The 18,104-nt window shown below is 41.5% G+C and overlaps 1 protein-coding gene across 3 annotated transcripts in view; it reads right to left on the reverse strand.

The window, feature by feature from the left end:
- Window positions 1-253: 253 nt before the first annotated feature.
- MIDEAS (mitotic deacetylase associated SANT domain protein) overlaps window positions 254-18,104 on the reverse strand; it is a 54,900-nt gene continuing 37,049 nt past the window's right edge. For 2 of the 3 annotated variants that reach the window (XM_056347511.1, XM_056347512.1), the window contains 11 exons: window positions 17,507-17,824; window positions 16,195-16,540; window positions 15,662-15,728; window positions 13,914-14,056; window positions 12,961-13,064; window positions 11,497-11,572; window positions 10,216-10,304; window positions 8,940-9,089; window positions 8,565-8,735; window positions 7,972-8,171; window positions 254-6,474 (listed from right to left, as the gene is read on the reverse strand). In XM_056347511.1, the coding sequence (XP_056203486.1) occupies window positions 6,273-6,474; window positions 7,972-8,171; window positions 8,565-8,735; window positions 8,940-9,089; window positions 10,216-10,304; window positions 11,497-11,572; window positions 12,961-13,064; window positions 13,914-14,056; window positions 15,662-15,728; window positions 16,195-16,540; window positions 17,507-17,824 (1,866 nt within the window). In that variant the 3' untranslated portion in view covers window positions 254-6,272. Of the gene's footprint in view, window positions 6,475-7,967; window positions 8,172-8,564; window positions 8,736-8,939; window positions 9,090-10,215; window positions 10,305-11,496; window positions 11,573-12,960; window positions 13,065-13,913; window positions 14,057-15,661; window positions 15,729-16,194; window positions 16,541-17,506; window positions 17,825-18,104 lie in introns of those variants that run through there. The other variant, XM_056347513.1, reaches the window with a different exon arrangement.

Consider the following 18,104-nt stretch of genomic DNA (forward strand, 5'->3'; position numbering starts at 1 on the left):
CAGGAGCTGCATCTGCCAGTTATTTTCTTGGACATAAGACATAAAACACACTGCAGGCTGCTGTCTTCGGGGGGAAGTTTACGTTGAGAAATGGCCTCGAGGATTGCTGTGGGAAACACAGAGGTGGGTGTGATGAGAGCAGACTAGCTACAAGGACTTGTAACCACTTCCCTTGCATGAATGCACCACAGTCACTATCGGCCTGAGCCCCCCAACCACCCCCTCGTACCATTGAAAAACTCGGCTATGAAACTACTTTTTAAACCTCATTTAATAAAAGGGTTTTTAGATAGATAGAGGATATTAAGTAAATAAGTTACATAGTACATTACAATCACATCAGCAAGATTTCCTTTAGTGTATTAATATTTTATAAAAAAGCACACAAAAAATAAATTCAGTCCAGTCTATCACAACTGTACAGCAACAGGTAAATATATTTATATATGTACATTTTAAACATGTAACAGTCTTTTAAAAGGTGCCCTAGGCAGCAAACACGCAAAAGGAAGTGTCTGCTCACTTGTTAAAATAAAAGTAATATACTTTATTATAAAGCATTTATACAGTAATTACAAAGGCTGACTGCTCCTGTACAGTACACCAAAGCTTTGCTACAAATTTAAAAACAGAACATAAGAAGAATGAACACAAAAAAGTTGATATCAAATCTGAACTAAAAGGGGAAAAATACATGTGGAGAAGCTGCAGGAAACTTTTAAAATATACAATTACATTTCTATAAAAATATATGTTGTCTTTAATCTGGAGAAGTTAAGGTTTTTTCAGGCTCAGCTGTCAGCGGAATCCTAGTCTTGGAAAGAAAAATCCTTAGACAGCTGGGGATTCAACATCTGTGTCTTTCTAACATTTGACACGGGAGAGAATGAGGGCAAGGAAAGCAGCTGAATCCAAGTGACAAATTTACAGAGAAACTCACCCCCCCCCAGACAAAAATCAAACATCATTTGTAGACACTGCTTCTCTGTCTCTTTAAAGCTTTATAAACTTTCAGACATACATCAGAAGATAGAACAGGGAGAAAAGGAAGTCTGTGGGAAAATGTGTTTTAGAATAAGGTTTCTGGCAGAGGTAATCATTGGACTAAAAGTGCCGTTGTATGAAAGCAGACAAGACTTCTATGGCTATAGTCCTCCCTGCTCCCATTTCTTTTAAAATAGGATATGTGTATATATATATATATATGTATGTATGAACTTTCTAGTCCGCTGCCTGAAAGAGAATTAAGAAGTGTATAATCACTGAGAGCGAGAAAGCTCACTCTGCATGGTTTAGGAAACACCTTTTAATTGAATGTTGATTTTAATCTAAGCTTGTTGCAATGCGAAGTGACCAAAAGCCTCAGTTTGACAAATTAGAGGGTATTTATAGCTAATTTGGATGTCACATTACACGTCCAGTACGGGATTAATAGATGAGTTACCCTTAAGCTTTAGAAAGTCTCTCTTTGACCTGCCTTTAAACAGCTATACGCCTACCTGGTCCTAGCTAGCAAAACGCCAAGGTCCTGCACAGCTGACTGAAATTCGGCAGGCCTTCGACTTACAGAGTTGAGTTCTCTCAGATACTGTTACCTGTCTCAGTAAATGGAAAAACATCAAATAAATTAAAATGCAGAGTTGTTCTTGCAGCTAGACTGCAAAACAGCTGTAGCTATATCAGATATGCATCAGAAGTGCATGCATGTTATCTAGCAATTATATTCACACGCAGTCTTACAAAACTGAGATGCTGTTCCATGCAGATCACAAACCTGAAAGACTGAATCTATCCGTAAAGGGCAGACAACACAGGCAGAAGGATGCAAACAGGGCAAAAGATGATCCGTCGCTGCATCTCCGCAATGCCCAATGCTGCCATCAAGACTCAAACAGGTAATGGTTTTGAAGTACAGCCACCTGACTGCTTGGGTATATGACCACCTGAAGCCTGATCTCACACTGTGAAAGGCAAATCTATTAGGATGCATTTACACAATTGCAGTCTGTATGTATTTGTTCCTATAGCAAAGAGATGCTTTGTTCAAACTCAGCTTAATGACTGAGCATACACTGCCTTTTTTCTAAATTAACAGCAAGCCCCTTTACTAAATGTAATCAATAAATAGGCCTTTAAATGATGGAAAATAATGAGCATAGGGTTTTAAAATGGACAAATCAACAGGACAGAGACAAGAATTTTATATCATAGACAAGATTTAAAAATCATAATTGGAACAACACAGCCTTAAATTAACACTGTGCTGCAGTAAAGACCCACTCAAGTTACTTTTTCTCCGGCTAAGAAAAGTAGAAGATTTCATTGCAGATTAGACAAATTGCATTCAAATGCTTTGTCCTCAGCAACTGGGGGTTGGTTGGTTGGTTTGTTTTAAAACCATTCTCTGCCAGCTTTTGCTAGTAGGCAGGATCTAATTCAGATGTAGATGAATTCCAAACTCCTACTATAAGCAAGCGGGCAGCAGATTTGGTGGTGTTTGTTTTTAAACAAGACACTAGGGAGCATGTTTACTTATTACCATGACAGAAGAGAGCTCTTCTGGTGGCTACTAGCAATATGTAAACACGCTCAGAAAGATTTCCATTTGATGCCACTTGCTTGGAACATTTACCTGATTTTGGTCAGCCATGCTCACCCACAGCTGTCTGAGGTTATCCTCAGAAAAAGCCCTTTTCCAATTTTCTTCCAGTGACAGACCTCACAGTATCAAATTTTCCTGTTTTCTTCTACTGCAGCAGGGTGGGAGAGAAACAACCAGTACTAGATTCAGTGTGTAACAGACACACTATTTTTGGACAACTAAAGAAAACACCTTATTTGTTCTTATCAGCACCTCAATAACTTATTGTTGATGAGAGGAAAAATTACTCTCATATCAATTTCCTGTAATAGGGAGAATCAGTGAAAGACCTGGTCTTTGGAAGATTGTGATAGTGCTTGCATTCAAGCATCATCATATCTGAAAGAAGATTAAATTGATACTTAAAGCAATCCCATGATTTGCTCCCTAAATATTTGTACTTCATTTCATCTGATCAGTTGTCACCATAATTTGCTATGCCATATCTAAAACTACTTCAAGCTTGACGACTTGAGGGCCATGACTAAATGTTTGCTCATTATCACACAGGCATACTTCCAGATACTAAAAGTACTAGAGTAAATGCAGGTAGATACAGAGAGCAGAAGAGTAAAAGGCAGAGAAGTGTCCCGATTTTCCGCCCATGAGGAGAATGGTACATTTCAGTGCACACATCTCTGCAGATTTGCCTTACAAACACACATAAGTTCTTCTACTTATTTTCTAGCTAGAACTACACCGGCTAGTCCGTACTGTCCCTCGCTTTTTTCCTAAGCATCTGCTCCTGACCACTGTCAGAAACAAGACCGGGAGCTAGACAGGGCTTTGGTTTGCCCAGTATGAACAGTCTTCGTGTTTTCCTAAGGGGTCATACACTGTTTGATTTTGCACTGTTTTAGCAAGGATAGTAAAGGCATTTTCCTAAGACAGTTTGTTTAATGTTATTTTAGTTCTCAAGTTTAATCAGATCTCCCCTCCAATCTAAAAAAAAAAAGTAAAAAAAATAAATCTTCCATTTTTTCTGTGTTTCTCGCTGTGTGCCAGTTCAACCTCCATCTCCATTTTGTATGTGTTTCTAGGCCTTCCCAGTTTCTGTTAAGTACCTGCACGCTGTTCTGCTGCTGCAACACGCTATTCCAGGCAAAGGCATTCATTCCGACAATATAACAATAACTACGTTACTTTAAGTCCTTTTTAGATACACTCACAAGCCCTGCTTGTTTCTGAACTTGTTGCCCTGTAGTTCTCAAGATCTGGAAACTACTGGTAGTTTCCCATAAACATACTTCAGAACTTTAAATGAATCATTGCTTTTTACTGGAATTAACCCCAGCACAAGCCAAGCACAAGGTCTAGCTGCCGCACCTACTGTCTGCCCTAGCACAGTGTGCTAAAGCTTCTCTTCTCTCTAAAGGCCCTAGGATAATGGCAGACAAGCGTCCTCTCCAATTTACAAATGCAAAAAGCTAACAATCAACACTGAAACTCTTAACAGGAAGACTGATTTGCTGAAGCTGCTTCTTAAAGATTTGTAGCTTTTAGTTCTTCGCAGTTTTTGAATGATTTTAACAGTTCATGACATGCCATCTGCTTCCACAGCCTAGTTAGTCAACCAGACCTGTGCATGTAGGGACATGGAACAGTCATCCAAATGCTGAAAGGAAACCTAATTTTGTTAGGAATGAAAAATACACCCTTGGCAGAAAATTGAACACTTAAAAGGCAAAAGTGTCAACATGGAAAGAAGTGCAGTCCTTAATGATACTCCTACTTGTTTTGTAAAAGTAGTAACTGTTTCTGCTATCAAGAAAAAGGATTCTATGCAAAGGCATATATATGTCAAAGCAAACATGGTACAATACACAGCCTCCCAGACTTGGAGGGTGAAGCAATCATGGCTGCATAAAACCACAGGGCAGGAAAAGATTGCCAGATGGCACACTGGAGTTAAAGCCACTTTCCATAGTCAACCTGGAATTTATCTAGCAGCATGAAGGGTCAAGATTATTTTTTTTTTTAAAAAAATAAAATAAAAATCAGCCGGTCAGGAACACTGTAGTTCATGTCCAGCAGCCCCCCTAGGATCCCTGCTCGGGAATGCAGGAGCAGTTGACTCCTGCAGCACAGCCGCAGTGGCGCAGTGCCCACGCAATCTGACGCAGCGCTGGCACTCGGAGGCTGGGGTGGCTGGGGGCTCAGCGCTGTGCTAAGCGCTGGCTAGAGGGAGGGAGCTGAGCCAGGACTGACCAGCTATGAAGCACAAGGAAGTGATCCGTTTCCTTGCGTTTTTACAAAATAATGATACATGTGGGCTATAAAGATGTACAGAACGTTCCTGTGCAAATCTAACATTTATGTCACCTGGACTACTTCTTTGTAACTCTCCTTCACCAGCAGGCTTTTGGTGGCTAGACTTTTTGGGCTGTTAGCATGTGTCAGTTCTGAAGGAAGAATCGGCCTTTCAGCGGAGAGCAAGGCTCACAGCAGGACAACCCCGCGGGCAGTGCTGTCCAGCCACTGGTGTGGAAACAAGTGATGAGCTTCTCCTGTGTGTATGTACTGTCTGACAGGAGGTGTTTGGGAAATGAGGGCCCCACCACACAGGCTCCTGGTGATGGGAATTTCAAGGAATAAATGAGGGCTACCACAAGACAGAAATGGGCACGTTGAGAGGTAAAAGCCATGTAAAAGCCATTCACAGAGGGATCACTGCTGGAGACGAGAGTCCATTCCTCCCATCTCAGAGGTGCACACAATCCAGCGCACACGGTGGTCCTGGTTCATTTTCGCTAAACCAGCTTGCTCCCATTTATGCAAAGTCAAAACCAGCAGTTTTCATTTCAAATTGCACTTGTAAAGCCCAGACTACTTTCCATTGAGTCAATCAAAGGCAGACTATTTTGTTTTCCAAGATGAGACAACCCACAAGCTCTGTGGCTACTCTAATCCCACAGGATTTTTTTTATATCCACTGCTGCATTCTTAATGGCATAAGAGAAACCACCTCAAGCTTCTTTTTGAAAAATAAAACTTCCTCTCAAAAGGAAGAAGAGTGTCTTGCTCATCCCGCTTCTCATGTTTGTGAAGCAGAGGCCAAAAGCGCACACCATCTTTCCACAAAACTTGTTGGCTGCCTGAGTAAGTACTCAGAAAGGAAGGCAGGAAAGTGTAACAGGAAGGAGAACTTGCTGAGAAAGGAAACATCTAGAAATCACCAGTGTCACAGTAACTGGATACACTTAGCTCAGAGCAGAGCATAATTTTCTCACTTTTGTCTGGAAACTTTTATATTCAAGAGTCCTGTTATCACAATTCCTGTGTCAAGCACAAAAAGAAAGGTCTGACTGACCTGAGAGAGAACTTACTTCCACTGCAGGTGACATTGTTCCGTTATGTACGTCAGGTATCATTATAAATAGAATAGAAACCCCTTATTTGTTTTAAAAAAAAAAAAAAAAAAAAAAAAAGCCAAGTTGAATCAAATCTTTTCATCCACCATTCCGGCTTGGTCAGTACTGGCAAGGTGAAGTGGAACACGTAGCATGAGGAAACAGCAGCACTGAAACTGAGACCTGATGTTCAGGTAAGAAAAGTGCAAGCAAAAAAGAGGGAGACCACCAAGAGGGAGGTTGGGTCCAGCCTCGCTACTCCCTCCACTTCTGGTCTGCTGCTATATTTCTTCATCTGAGCTCTCGCTGCTGCTTCCACTGCTGCTGCTCCCGCTGTCACTGCTCTCTTCCTGCCGGGCCCGACTGTGGGCTGCTGCTGCTGCCGCTGCTTCTTTCTCTTGCTGCTTCAGTGCAGCTGCCTTCTTCTCCTGCTCCGCGTGGCTTTTCATGTGAGCACTGCGGCTCTTCACCTTGTAGAACACCCTGAGGAAGCACGCACGTACGTTAGCATTGGTCTCTCCTACAGCCTCCTTCATTAATTCTCCAAAAGAGCTTCTGCTGCTGCAGCCTCAAGTTTCTGACCTTCAGCACAGGAACTCACTTTGGCATTGCAATAGAGCATCTACAGCAAACACTCCTTCTGACTCGGCACTGCCAGCGCTAGGTGGAATACCAGCGGGGATCCTGAGCACCCTCAAACCACTCTGTTTCTTAATGTGGCCATTTCCTCTTACCTCTCATTCAGCTCTTCAGTTTTCTAAATTCAGATGGGCAGCACGGGTACCCGAAATACACATGTGCTGCTTAACACAACAGGGCCCTGGTTTTTGGGAATTCCCCCTATGCTGCAAAAATACAACAAACGTGGAGGTGAACAATGGCCAAATGCCACTACTCCTGAGCCTTGTCCACACAGCTAGAAACGCTTGAGCTTTTTCCTCCTGACTTTGCACTTCTATGACCTATCCCTCCATCTTTCACCAGTAACTATTTGGCTTTTGCACCAAATGCCATGAGAAAAGTTTAGACAACGTTAAGAACCCTTGTCTGCTTCTCCTTTGTCAGTAGCCAGGATCAAATCCTAGCTGCCCGACTTCTCACAGCGCTGCCCAATGCCACATGCTGTCTGAGGGTACCTTGGCAGGGCCAGCTAAGTCCCAGCCCCAGCAGGAATCTGTCAGCACTCCTGGTGATGCACCTAGACAGGGTTTTCATTTCCTTGCCATGCCCTAGTTTGGTGCCTTTTTTAAATAAAGGGATAACCCTGGTATTACGAGAGACACTGTTGTTTGAAGAGTAAGCAATTTATGGAATCAGAATCATTTAGGTTGGAAAAGACCTTTAAGATCAGAGTCCAGCTGTTAACCCAGGACTGCCAAGAACATCACTAAACCATATCCCTAAGTGGGAACTGAATTTTCTTAACATTTATGAATCTGTTGGCAACAAAGCTACAAGAACAACTAGAACCATGTGAGGAAATACAAGTATATTTTACAGTCACAAAAGACGGGTGCAAGTTTAACCAGATGTAGTATCTGCTGCCATATCGATGGTAGCGTCTTGTATTTCTACACCACTGTTCATTAGAAAGTCCTAATGTTCTTAATATGTGATCTAGCAAATATATAGAAATTACTCATTACAAAAACGTAAGCATTACAGAGGGGCAATATAGCAGCTGTTTGAGAGTGCAGCTTAACACCACATACTGCACACAGCTGAAATGCAGGTAGCGTCTCATTCCATTTGAGAAAAAACAGTCAGCAGCAGCAGGTAATTATCCAAGTAGTAGTATCTTAATATCAATTATGTAAAAATTCCTAATCTGCAAGTATGAGTAGGGTAATAAGTCATTAAAATTATGGCAAATGTCTCTGGCCTAAATAGACAGAAGGAAAGCTCATTTGAGAATACACTTCCACAGGAGATGGCCTACTGCAGTTCTGTGACTATTGCTGGAAGCGGAGTTGCTCTTACCTGCCGCATTTTTTACATGGAAATGTGTTTTCTGTGTTCTGAGTTTTACTGGTAGCATCTGATTTTATCTTCTGTTTCCGCCGCCTCCTCTGCACTGGAGCAATAATGGGTTTTCGAGGCTTCACTGTTGTCTCCCTTGGCTTCCTTCCAATTCTGCCTGTGACAATTGCCTCTTGACTGCTCATATTTGCATCGCTGGCCTTTGGAGAGAGGGGACAGTTAAGGCAAACTGAACTTAAACCCACCATCAGAAGGAAAACAATGGCTGAGCTCCTGTGCTTCGTTTATTTAATTTAATGAGGAAGTCTTCAGGATATTTCTCATCATGATCCTATGCATGCACCAACCACAAAGAATTATACTGGGGTTTTTTCCCTTACTCATCCCAGTTCTCCCACCACAGCACACAGTTTGGTTGCTAGTAATACTCTAAGCTACCGCAGCCCAGTCTTGGCTCTGGGAGAAGTTAGAGGTGGAAACTTTTTCTGTATGGAACTCTGCACCTGGTATTTTCTAAACTAGCTGCAGAGTGCAGGTGGCATAGAAAGCACAACACGCACAATGCAGCACTTACTATTGTTACTGCTACTTACTATTAAACCATCTTGTAGTGTCTGTTCATCTTTGAGAGGAACTGTGCTCTTCTTTCTGTTATCCAACCCTTCCTCTGCCTCCTCTTCTTCCTCCTCTTCCTCCACATGCCCCTGTTCTTCACTGTAAATGTCCCGTCTGGGAGGAAGAACACGTGCAAACCTATGGGAACTCTTCACCAGAAGATAAAAGAACTGTTAATTTTGGTTTCTGTCAGTAAATGTCATTACAAGACACAGGGCATAAGCTTCTGAGTCTAGACTCTTCCACACTGGCCAGACCATTTCTGCTTTTGATTTTACCAGCAAATGAGACAACACACAAAACCAGACTTCACACCATAGCCCAAAAGAGGTGAGAAAAATTTAGAAAATTACCTTGATGTCAACTTCAGCTTCATCTTTCATAGATTTCTCATTAGCACCATCAATGTCCCCAAAGATTAAGGTCCCATTCCGACCAATTTTCACTTGTTTCTTGTATGTGTAGTAGAATTCCACACACTGAGCCACTGTTTTTGTTTTTATCTAGTGTTTAAAAAACAAAGTCCGACAGAATAGATGATTTCAAGAAGGCCTATAAATAATTACTAAAGGTGCAATAAATACACTTCATATTTTTCTTTTCTCAGTAGGCTCCATTCCACCACAACTGCTGTTAGAGCTGCCTTTTCTGCGTCATATTCACCTGCATGCCCCATCCCACAGCCCATCCCCTACTGCCACTGTTATTCACTGGTCACTACAGGACCAACTTCCCAAAGAGAAGCTGGTCAACGTAAAGGTGACAGAACCTGGCACTTCATAAGCTTAGCCTCCAAAATGTTCCATTTGAGCTGTCAGGCTTGAGAGAAGCCTTTCAGTTTTATGGGGGAGCTTTATTTTCCAGCAGCACTTCAGAAGATCAGACCAGAATACCAATCCAAAAATGGAAAGTAAGTTTTGCAGCTCTTTCCCGTTTTGGACACATGCATTTCATACACAAACAGTGGTAGAAAATTATCAGTACAGACCTGTGACCATCTACATATTCTCTATCATTGATTTTCCTGAAGTTTTGGAATATATTCTTAGCTTCTGGGCTTTTGCAACTTGAATGCCTTTTGGGAATTTATTCAGTAAACATGTACGCAGCTTTTGGGTTTGCACTCTCCTTCAGTGATTTCCCCAGCACTGAAGTGTCATACCTCGTGAAAATAGGCGGGAGGGATCATTTTTACTGTCATTGTCACAGAAAACTGGAAAGAGATCCTAAAAGAGGCATCATTCACATACCCTTCTTTGGTCCTTTTCATTACTAGCAAGGATGTGTTTCTATTCAGTTTTATAAGCAAGCCATTTAAGCTGTACTGGAACACAACCAACGCTCTAAATACACCCTGTAGAAGTGATACCTGCAGCATGGACTACTGGAAGTAATGCCGGAAGTACAAGGGTTAAGTAAACAACAACAGCAAAACAAACACACTATTGTTCTAGCTTTCTAGTGAGATTTTATGCTGTGCTGGATGATAAAACTTACCCGAAATCTTTTGAGTGCAGGAGTTAATACCACAGTTTCATAAAAATTAAGATTGAACTCCCTGTATTAAATGCTGAACAAACACATAAGAATGTATCCTAGCTGTCATTAAAAAACACAAAAGTAACTTACAAGCTTTTGGACCAAGAAAAAGTCTTTCTTGTAGATTGCAATGCCTTTATTGAAAAGTTTTTTTTCAGCAACTTTCCACTTGTCTGATCCTATAGGAAAAAAAAAATCGTAACAGAAGCCCTTGAAATTTGAAATGTTTAGTCTTCTATGTACTTTTTTTTTTATGTTTGCCTTAAATAAGACAAATAACACACACACAAGGGTGCAGTCTCTCATCATACCTAATCCAGCATAACTGTAAACTGCTGTTAATGCCTCCCCTACCGCTCCACTTCAGCCTGCCTCTCATCACTTTGTGTTAGATCCATCACTCATCCCCACCGGTTAACTCAATTCAGCTTGCAAAAACCAGTCAATTAGATAAATTAAGATGTTTTCCAAAAAAACAGCAAGGTAAATAGACAGACACACTTTCTGGTAGCCCAGTCATAGGATTTTATACAAGGGAAATGGTGTGGCAGGAAAACAGCATCTTCCCCTTCAGCAGCAATCCACTGTACTCGAAGATTTATTACATCTCAAATATTCCTACTGTCCTAGCACCCTTCCCTCTAATAACACACACATTTTGGAATCTCCTCCTGTCTTATAGATACTACTCAAGTACTATTTCTCAACGATTATAGTAGGAGCGTGCAATAATGAAGAAATGTAATTTCTATAGTTTGTCGCACAGCTAGTAGATGTCTCTCCACCACCTTACATCAAGTCTTTCAGGTGGCTAGGGCCACTCTAAATCACCGAAGTTAATGTTACATGACTAGCTATTTTCTAATTAGGTACAAGGCAAAACAAAGGCCGTTTATGGCACTTGAGATTTTGCAGAAACGTTGACAGACGTCAAAAGTTGGCTGAGGTTTCTACAGCAAACTCTTGAAAACTCCTCCCATGAAACTTCCTCTTTAACTCCACCCTGGAAATTCATGCCAGAGAGCCTGTGGTTCTGAGGTTACCACAGCCTTTCTTGTATGTACTAGCTATCTTTCTGCATTCTCTGTGGCTTGATGTAAGAGATCATATTCCCTTTTCCCCATGAAGAAAATCAGAACACACACATGCAAATTCACACATGCACATGTTCTGAGAGGTGCAGTGTTTTTTACATTAGAAGTGTCGTAATTTGCACAGGCAAAATTCCTGGCAGACCATCATTTGACTTATCAGGGAGAACAGCGGTCTTTTCATCTTACTTTAATGTTACAGTGTTTCTCAAAAGAACAGAAAAGAATAGAAAGATTCCTTTATGATAGACAGGCAACACAGTTATTCTGGTTAACAAACCTGTGTAGTGATAATCTGCCAAAGGGTGGGTAGGTGATCGTACTGGCCTCTTCAATAGCAGTTTGGTCAAAGCTCCCTAAGATAAACATAAAAGAATTAATTTAGTGTTTGGGGTATCCAAAACAAAGATCAGACAATTGTTAATCCTCTCCTTTCTGGCAAGCTAACTGAAAAGAACGGTAGCACAGTTTAACATCTGGGACAATTTTAAACATCACATTCTCAACTATCCACCGAGTCTTACAGGTGAGTGGTAAGCTCCCAGCACCCCTTCATGTCTCTGAATTGCCACTTTCCAATGCAACCACCACAGCACTGGGAGAGAGTTAATTCCATAGAGACCATGCAGCAATTTCCTCTCATTTACTGAAGGCTAAAGTTACATACTCATATCCAAAACCACTGCCCTAAATGATGTCTGTCGTAAACATTCAAGTCATTGTGATCTTACCTCATTTAACTAAGCAGTATTTCAAAATAAACAGGGCACTCACATGACTGAAAGATTCCACACCAAAAAAAAAAAAAAAACCAAACCACCCTCTCAAGCTGCTTTTTACTTTGCATTGAAATTGGAAGCACTTTCAAAGTTAGCAGGAAGGAAAGAATGGAGTCATGCTTCCATCAGCAATTTACATCACCCTAACAGTGAGCTCCTGCAGCCAGGGGCTACCTTGCACCTCCCCAATGCCAGCAACAGCATTTGCAATGGTGGCTGGTTCGGGGAACTTACCTAGCAGAAACCTAACACATACGCACAAAAGTTACTTTTTATTTGTTCTCTTCTCCAATGTAGGTCAATACAGTCTCACAATTGTCAGTGCCGGCACACCACAGGGGACACGAAACAAGCAGCCAGGCAAAAAGGTGCGGGATACTCCTGACCACAGGGCTGATTTATGCCAAGTCAAATCACTCACAGAACTAAAAAAGGATGACAACCCTGTGCCGTACGCTATGCTCTGCTCTTTCATGTTACCTCCCCAGGGGTGTCAAAGAGCATTCACAAAAGTGTATCAAGTCTTACAGTACTGATGTAAAATTAGCAGCACAGCCATTCTATAAACATGCACAGAGAAAGTGCTTCCAAAAACTAAGAGGAGCAAGACACTGCGCTTAGTCTCAATTTCAGCTCCAGCTTCTTATTTTTCCTTCCAATGGTCATCTTCCCAGGAAGACAACACTTAAGATTCATTTAGCAGTCTCAGCTTGCTCATCCTGGTAGACTACCAGTCTGTTGGTTAAAAAGCCAAACATGTCAAAGTTGGAAATGTGCAACACAGTAATTGAACATGGCACTGTACATGAGGCAGAACCCACTTTAGGAACATCCAAAAGACACTAAACAGTGGGAGCCATGTGCATAGGAGGGAGTTTGCAAGGTTCTCCACTCAGGAATGACAGGTTACCTGGCCTTCATTAACATCTTTGACCACATCAAGGTGAAAAGCTGGGAAGACTCACCAGAACGCTTCCCTTTGCTTCATGTAAGAAATGCAATGCCAGCTCCTGGTTGGTTCCAGCCCCAGGAAAAATGCTTGAACAGGCAGCAGCTAGCAGGTTTTCCACTATTTCCACAAAGGTACCAAACAAATTCAGATAAGATTAAAATGGATTTTCCTACAGGCTTTGCAACATTAATTAGCTCTTTTGAAGCAGGACTAGGCATAACAGCAAGTAAAACTCTCAGAAGTTGAACGTCCTTGCAAAGTTATCTGGGTCAAATTTGAACACAAGAACTGATTAGACCACAAGGTCATACAGCATTACTCTGCACGCAGCACTTTTTATACAGGGAGTTTTCTGCAAATCTCCTCCCTCCTGTAATGTCTTCCCATCTCCCTTCACCTCAGAAATTTCCCAAATTCCCCCTTATACTGTGAATTTCCATTTCACAACACACTTTTTTCCTCTCTCTCATCAGAAAGATTTCTTCCAAGCCTGCCTACTTCCTCTTCCCTTCAGGATTTACACATGCCACAACCCCTGTGCACCAAGAGCTCCCCAAGTCTGCTACTAGCCGCTTCCTTGTCCTTATTTCCATCTATAACTTGATTTCTCAAAAATGCTATTATGTGTAGAACACCCCTTGAAAATACAGGAATTGAATGCATATGGCATTCAAATGTTAGCAAAAGACAAGGAAGCTTCACTGAGCAAATGCTGCTCTCTGCCTGACTAGTAACATATGGTCCCATTTTATCTCAATTAATAGAATTCTATCTCACACACACACATACACCCCGCCCCATCAGACACAACCTGAGTTTTACTCCTAAGACTGTTTTCAAGACCACTCGAACTTAGTATCTCTGAGCTACCAGTTAAGTAATAAGTTACACATACAGTAGATATGTGGTTTCCCCTGCTACAACTGTGACAATTCAGTCCTGTTTACCAGCCTTCCACATTCTTACCATTCTTTTGGGTGACTTTGTTGGTTTCCAGGTCACCCCATGGCTGCCACACCAGCTCTGCTTTATGTTCATCAGCTGCTGCCAGAGACCTGTCTCGGAGCGATGGGATTTCTGCCTGAAAGCGAATTCCTACATTTATTCGCCTACAGAAAACGTAAAAAGTAACGGTCAGGCCCCCTTTACAATACCCAGGCAGTCTCCATCTCTGCTAGAAGCGCTAATTGTGAAGAAACTGAAATGCAGCAAGCTCTTGCATATAGCATGAACAGCTTTCAGGCGTTGTAGGTTACATCAATAAGTATGACTCAAAAGGTGAGAGGTTTTACATTCATTTACCAGTTTCCATTGTCTTATCAACAACAGCTGAAATTGGATTTAAATTAGGATCCCCTAATAACCGCTCAAAGGTCAAAACCTGGGGGGAAACAAAAAATATCTGTCCAAGAAGAGGTTCCCCTGGATAAGTGTGAAATTAACCAACAACTAAGAGATCAATTAAGCCATTTTCAAAACAGATTTAAACACCACCAGATGTGCTTATTTCCATGAATGGGCTCAGTCTAGAAGGGATCTGCAAAGGTGACAAAAGAATAATCTGGGTTCATTCACCATTGAAAATTTCCTCAGGACAGCCTGCTGTCAAAAGTGCATAGAACAGCTTCAAACAGGACGGTAAAAATGGAAAAAGGGTGAGAAAAAAATATATTGGCAGCAAACGCTCCATTCGATTTTTAAAATACAAGCCATTTTGAAAGAAAAAGTAAAAAAATCTAGTATTTCTCTGGGGAGAGTTTGAGTTAAACATCTCCAATGTTACAGGATACACTGCCAAGTCAGAGCAGGTTCCTGCCTGCACAGTCAGCAATGCAGAGCCGTGTGGGCGGTTTTATGCCATATGGGTGTTTCCATGCCATGCATCTCCACGTTTAGGTTTCGCAAGAGTTCACTAACCTAAGTATAAGAATGAATTGGAATTATCTTGTTGTAGTTCCACAGCACCGAACTTGAGCTGATAACACTCCCAGAGGGTCTGCAAGGGCTGTGCAGAGACATTTGCTACTCTGCTTACGTTTAACAGGACTGGCGCCAAGCCTAAGCTTACAACTTCAGCTTCAGTATCTCCAAACTCTGTTCCCTGGTGCTGCTGGGTCCGCATATGACTGAGCTTTCCCAGCATACAGCCAGCTAAAAAAGACTAATGAGGCTTATTAGCTCAGGTCACACACACTGTATGCAGCGAGTTGTAGTGCTTTCAGACCGAGCTAGCCCACAAGGGAGCAAAGTCATGTTCACAGTTATGCCGCAGCTAATAACCACATGGATAACCTGCAATCAGGCCAGTTAATGTGAGAGCTAACTACATTTTTCCATACTGCATTTTGGCCTTCCTCTAAAGGAGCATTATTTCCCTACTCTGAAACAAACATACAGCATACAAAGAAGTGTTTGTATACAACAAAACAGGACATATTCCCCTTTAGCTGACAAACAGTATTTCAGCCCAGAGACAGATGGGCACTAACAGAGAGCAGTTAGTATCACCAGAATTACAAGGTGCGTTTGCCCATATAAATTTTATCTACCTTATTGAATAATTTTTATGAAGACAATTTGTATTTTGAGTCACTGATAGGAACTGCTTTAATGTTTCTAATAGATACATCAACTGTACAGGGAGCAGCTCGAAGGTTTAGGAGGAAGAAAGGAAGCGCATTTACTACCAGGCTAAGAATCTACTGGGTACTTACGGTTCAATGCTGACTGGGGTGGCTTCCCCCACTACTGTAAGAACAGGAGGGGTAACTTCTGAACTATCTGCAAGGAAAAGAAAGAACTGCTCAGACAGCTCATCTTCACATTTGAGATACACTCTTCACACAGCTTGTAAATCTAATCCTTTTTTGAGAGCTGGATAGCTATGTAGCTATACACTAAGGGAGTTTAAGATAACCAAGAACATACCTTCCAGTCACCATCTACATCTCAGTAATAACTATTTACTGCCCCTTGGTTCAAGATAATGACAATCTATTACAGAGAAACTGGCTTTTCCATTCCTAAGAACGTCAGTAGGGGGTGTTGCAGATTACTTGGAAATGCATCTTGACATGTATGCCCAGATGGAAGCAATATCGCATTTCCCCCATCCTAGCTCCCCAGACTATGATGGAGTTGTCCCATTCCACATAACCACACTTCCTAAAGTCATGATCTTCCTCCTATCACTCCACAGCTCCTAATCATAAATTAACCACGAAAGGAAGCATAATGCGGAACTTACTTGATCTAAGAAGAGTTCTGTGAGCACTTTTAGGAGTCATGGGAGGTGGAACTGAATGACCACTTGAAGAGAGGATAGCATTAAAATATAGCCCAGATCCTTCTCTCACAGGACTGAGAATTGGCGGAGGAGTGTAAGGAGGTAGCTCAAAGTTCCTATCCGAAGGATGATCTGCCAGACGGACAGGCGACCTTAAGTGGCTCTGATATGGAGTAATGTTAGAATAAACAGGTGGTGCAATAAAGGTGCCAGCTTTTGGTGGTATGAAGAGGGGCTCAGGCCTTGGCCGCTGCTTTGGTTTCCGGGCAAAGCCCTCTGCTTCATCCTTTGGAACAGCATCTTCATGCTATTAGAAAAAAATTACATACTTAATTTCATTTAAAAATCTCAGGAAATTTGAAAAACTTGAGTGAGATTAAAACATCCCTTCGTGGCAGCTCAAAATCTGGACAGGACAGTCAGAGGGTGTCTCAACAATTAGCACAAAGGGAATGAGGGAGGAAGAAGATGGGGAATGGAATGGCCACAGGAACTATTAGGTAGCAACACTAGCTCTGAGTGCTTATGAGTTATATTTTACAAGAACTACACATATGTCCAGTTCAGCCTTTGGTTGGAAAGAGAATGACCTCACGGTAGCTTTAAAAAAAGGACATAAAAGTGTAGCAGAAACCTGGTACAGAGACAAGGTGACACCAAACAGCAATAAGAGAACAGAAGACAATATTGTCTTAGATGGTCAAGAAATTAAATGCCTAAGAAACTGCCTCAGATGCCTGTAATTTCTTTCTTATCTGAACATTCTATTGTACTCCTGAATACAAAAGACAAAAAAAACCCTGAAAAGCAAAACCTGACTCAACAGCATCCCACTGAAGGGGAACACTCAAGTTGCTGACCTTCAGAACCTCAGTAATAGATTTCAATTGCTTGAGAATAAATCTTCACTTTGTATTTTATTCATATACAGAGATATGTGCACTACTCAGAGTTTATTTATTATTATCTGTGTATGTCTGGAGAAAGCTGTCTTTACTTGGACAGCAATTTATTCTAGTGTTATTGACCATCTGACTTTATTCACTATTTAGTAGTGGGGCAATGCTTTGTTGTACTAGCATTAGCTATAGGTCATGAAAAGCCAGTGATACCCACATATATGGCAATATTATGATGAAAACAATTCACAGTACCCAGACTACCTCCATTCCAAGTTCAAGCCCTGATATTCAATAGAAGAGCTAATGGATAAAAACTATGTTATTAAATCTAACAGATTTGGTTCACCCTTGATTTCTTAGTCTATCCATACCTGATTTGAGGTTTCCATGTTAGTATTACGATTAGATCGCCTCCGAGTGACTATCACAGAAGGCTTGCGTTCACAAGGAGCTCGATCGTTTGTTTGGCCTCTCTGGAGTTTTCCATCCTCAGACTTTTCCTTTCCAAGGCTCTGCAAGTCAATTTTTCTCACTGGCACAGACACAGGAATGATAAGAGGCACAAGGCTGTTATCTTCCCGGGCTCTTTTGGGAGCTGGTGAAGAACTGGCAAATTCCACAACACTTTTTGCAGCTGTAGGTCCTGGAGCCATGTGCATAGTCTTCTTCTCTTCTGAAGTATCCAGTTCCTGAGAAGACAAATAGATTCCTTAGAAGTCCTGTAGTACTTACATAATAAATCAGAGAATATCTCACCTTCGGTGTATATCAAGTTTCTCAATGCAATTTCCAAGCTGAAATGGGTTTGAAAAAGTCTTACTGGAGGAAAAAAAAGCATACTTCACAAAAGCGTTACCAAGATTTCTTAGGATTACTTTAGGACTGACTGAAGTCTCAACTGCTAGAATCTTTGTATAAATCACTCTTCAGTATCACTTCACTACCTAGGGTTTGACATATTATTCTCCA

Source organism: Falco biarmicus, chromosome 7 (genome assembly GCF_023638135.1).
Source record: "Falco biarmicus isolate bFalBia1 chromosome 7, bFalBia1.pri, whole genome shotgun sequence".
Classification (NCBI taxonomy): domain Eukaryota; kingdom Metazoa; phylum Chordata; class Aves; order Falconiformes; family Falconidae; genus Falco; species Falco biarmicus.